Raw genomic sequence first — 2,908 nt, forward strand, 5'->3', positions numbered from 1 at the left:
TCCTCCTCTCCTGTAGGGAAAAAAATATATTTGCCCCATATATTTGTGTGAGATAGGTGTCCTCTTTCCAAAGATGACTGATGAGGAAACAGCTCCACATTCTCCTCATGATTTCCTGCCAACACCAGTTCCACAGACAGGGTGCATACTGCTTCACAGCCCTACCCCTCACGATCATCAGAGACTGCGACAAAAGGAAGAGCTTCTGGGAGCGTTTGCAGCTGCAGAATAGCAGAGATCGGGAGGAAGCAGCAGAGCAACTTCTCCCTCCGTGCAAGGAGAAGTTGCGGGCCGAGAGCCCGTGCGTGGGGCAGCCGTGCTGCGTGCGGCCTCGGCCCGGGCCCGTCGTGCACGGAGCGCTGCGCGGGGATCAGCCCAGGGCCCGCAGCTCCTAGTGCCGGGGCGCCGCGCTCCGCCTCCGCCCCCCGCGCCGCCCCGTCCTCCGCCGAAGGGGTCGCGGGGCCGCGGGGCCGGGCCGGGCGGAGAGCAAAGGAGAGGAGGGGAGAGGAGCGGGGGGCGCCGCCCCGCCGGGGCCCGACGAGGGGCGGCCCGAGCGCGGCCCCGCTCCGCTGCCGTCCGCCTCCCGGGCAGACGGCGGCGGCGCGGCGGGGCGCGATGGCGGCCGGGCTGGGGCCGTGGCTGCTGGCCTTGGCCTTGGGGCCGGCGGGTGAGAGAGAAGCGGGCACGGAGGGCGGCGAGGCCGGGGCCGGGCGCGGCTCCTGCTGCCGCCCCGCGGGCGGGCGGGCGCGCGGGCGGGCGGGCGCGCGGAGGCCCGGAGCTCGCCTTCGGGGCCGGGCAGCGGCTGTCGTGCGTGGCACAGGGAGGCTGCGTGGGGACGCGGATGCTGCGGGAGCGGCCCCGGCTGAGCCCCGAGGAGGAGGGCGGCTGGGGCAGCGCCCCTGGCCTGGGGCTGCGGCACGAGAGAGGAGCTTCACAGCTCTGAGTTGATGGCAGTTGTTGTCAGGGTGGCTGGGGAACGTCCTCCTGCCGTGGATGTGCAATGCCTGCTTCCTGATGCTGTCCTTCTACAGGAGTGTGTGCACAGTGGAGACTGGAAGCATCTGGCGGAGGTGAGCGAGCACCTGGGGAGTCCGTGCAGCTCTCCTGCCAGGGATCCGGCTTCAGCTTCAGAAGTTTTACTGTTCGGTGGTACCGTCAGAGACTTGCTGGCCGTCTTGAGTGGCTGTCGTTTATTGATGCCACCTCATATATTATAAGATCCAGCCCAGAGTTGGACGGTCGATCCTCAGTCTCTCGAGACAATTCCCGCTCTGTGTCCTACCTGTCTCTCCATGCCCTGCGCCCACACGACTCAGCGCACTACTTCTGTGCTGCTCACACGGGAACAGGAAATCCTGCAGAGCTGTAACAAAAATCCCCTTTCTTAGACACAGCCGTGGCTGCAGAACTGCAGTGCTGGCAGGAGCTGGAGCTGCTCATGCAGAGCGAGGAGACATCACTGCACACCACAGATGACCCTGTCCTTTCTGCCAGGTCTCCCATGACTTTTGATTCACAAAAGCAGTGTTGTGACCTGAGGATTATATTCACAATATTTCTGGTCACCCTGTCAGCTTGGCCACTTTACCTGCCTTCCTACCTGCAGCATGTGTGCACCTGCTTTTAGTTTCCTTCCTTTCTTGTGTACTCAAAAGCACTTGGGCACTTCTAGCAACAGCATTGCCTACTTCCATCACCGGTGTGGATGGCTTTTTCCATGTTTCTCTGTGAGCAAAGCAGTGACTGAATAGATCTGATTCTGGTTTCTGGGTGGTGGTTTCTGGGACATTTCACAGTGACAGAATGCAAGGAATGCAGTCTGCAGCGTTGCAGCAAGCAGGGCAATCTGAGACCCTTCAAATTACATAGGTTACTCTGAAAACAATATCTGCTATGTGATTCCAAAGAAGCTTCAACAGGTAACAAGAGCTCAGTAACACTATTTGATAGAGCAGAATCACAGCTGCAGGATATTATCTTTCAACAGTGTCAACACCATTAGCTGTGCATTTTCACTAGTGGTGAAGAAGATCCTTTGTGACATGCTGGTAAATACCTGCACCAGTGCAGGTGAGCCACAGTTTCACAGCTGTTATGCTGGCATTGTTCCCAGGGAAATGTAGCCCACAGACTACATCTCTCATCAGCTGAAGGGATGGCAGCCCAAAGGTGCAACACACAAACTGTATCATGGTTGTGGAAGGACTGGTCAGCCAAAATTGTCATTGTGCACCATGGTCTTCATATTGGTATGGTGTCTGGCGTTATCATGTTGCAATAGAATGGTTGCCTTCTTCTCTAGCCAAATTGTGAAGGTTTGAATCTGCTGAAGGTTTGAGCCTGAGACTGAGTCTGAGCTGATGGATTGTCCAGATTCTTGTAAATCTACATGGATCTCTCCTTTCCAATTGCAAAAGTCAGTGAGCATCAGTTTAATTCCTGAGGGCTGTGTCTTGAACTTTCTCTTTGATAGGGAATTCTCATGTCACCCCTCCATGAACTCTGGCTCTTTTACTCTGTCTTATAGATGTGACAATATGTTTTGTCATTGTTTATGATGTGATTTAGGAAACTGTCACCTCGAGCCTCGTATGGGTTCGGTTGTTCCTGACAAACTTGCTTACACTCTTCTTTCTGTTCCAGCGTGAGCCTTCAGCGTTTCCATCTGATGCATACTTTGCTCTATTCCAATGCTGACATTGTTGTTTTCAATGCATGAAATCCAATACTCAGCTCTGTACACAGGTTCCTGTTTGTAATCCACTGATTCATACAGTCAAGCTGATCCAGACACTTCATGTGGCTTGGCTTTCCTGTTGGTGTTGCCACTACTGTTAAAACAAAAAACCCACTGCCTCACTGAGTTCACATTCAATTTTTCGTCTCCATAAATGTTCAGCAGGTGTCA

The 2,908-nt window shown here is 55.3% G+C and overlaps 1 gene segment (V, D, J or C); it reads left to right on the forward strand.

Moving 5' to 3' along the window:
* The first annotated feature begins 560 nt into the window (after positions 1–560).
* LOC125684515 (Ig heavy chain V region 914-like) lies at positions 561–2,908 on the forward strand. The segment is given in 2 exon segments: positions 561–667; positions 1,032–2,908. Coding segments are annotated over 2 exon segments (390 nt in total).

The sequence above is a fragment of the Lagopus muta genome, chromosome 25, assembly GCF_023343835.1.
Source record: "Lagopus muta isolate bLagMut1 chromosome 25, bLagMut1 primary, whole genome shotgun sequence".
NCBI lineage: Eukaryota > Metazoa > Chordata > Aves > Galliformes > Phasianidae > Lagopus > Lagopus muta.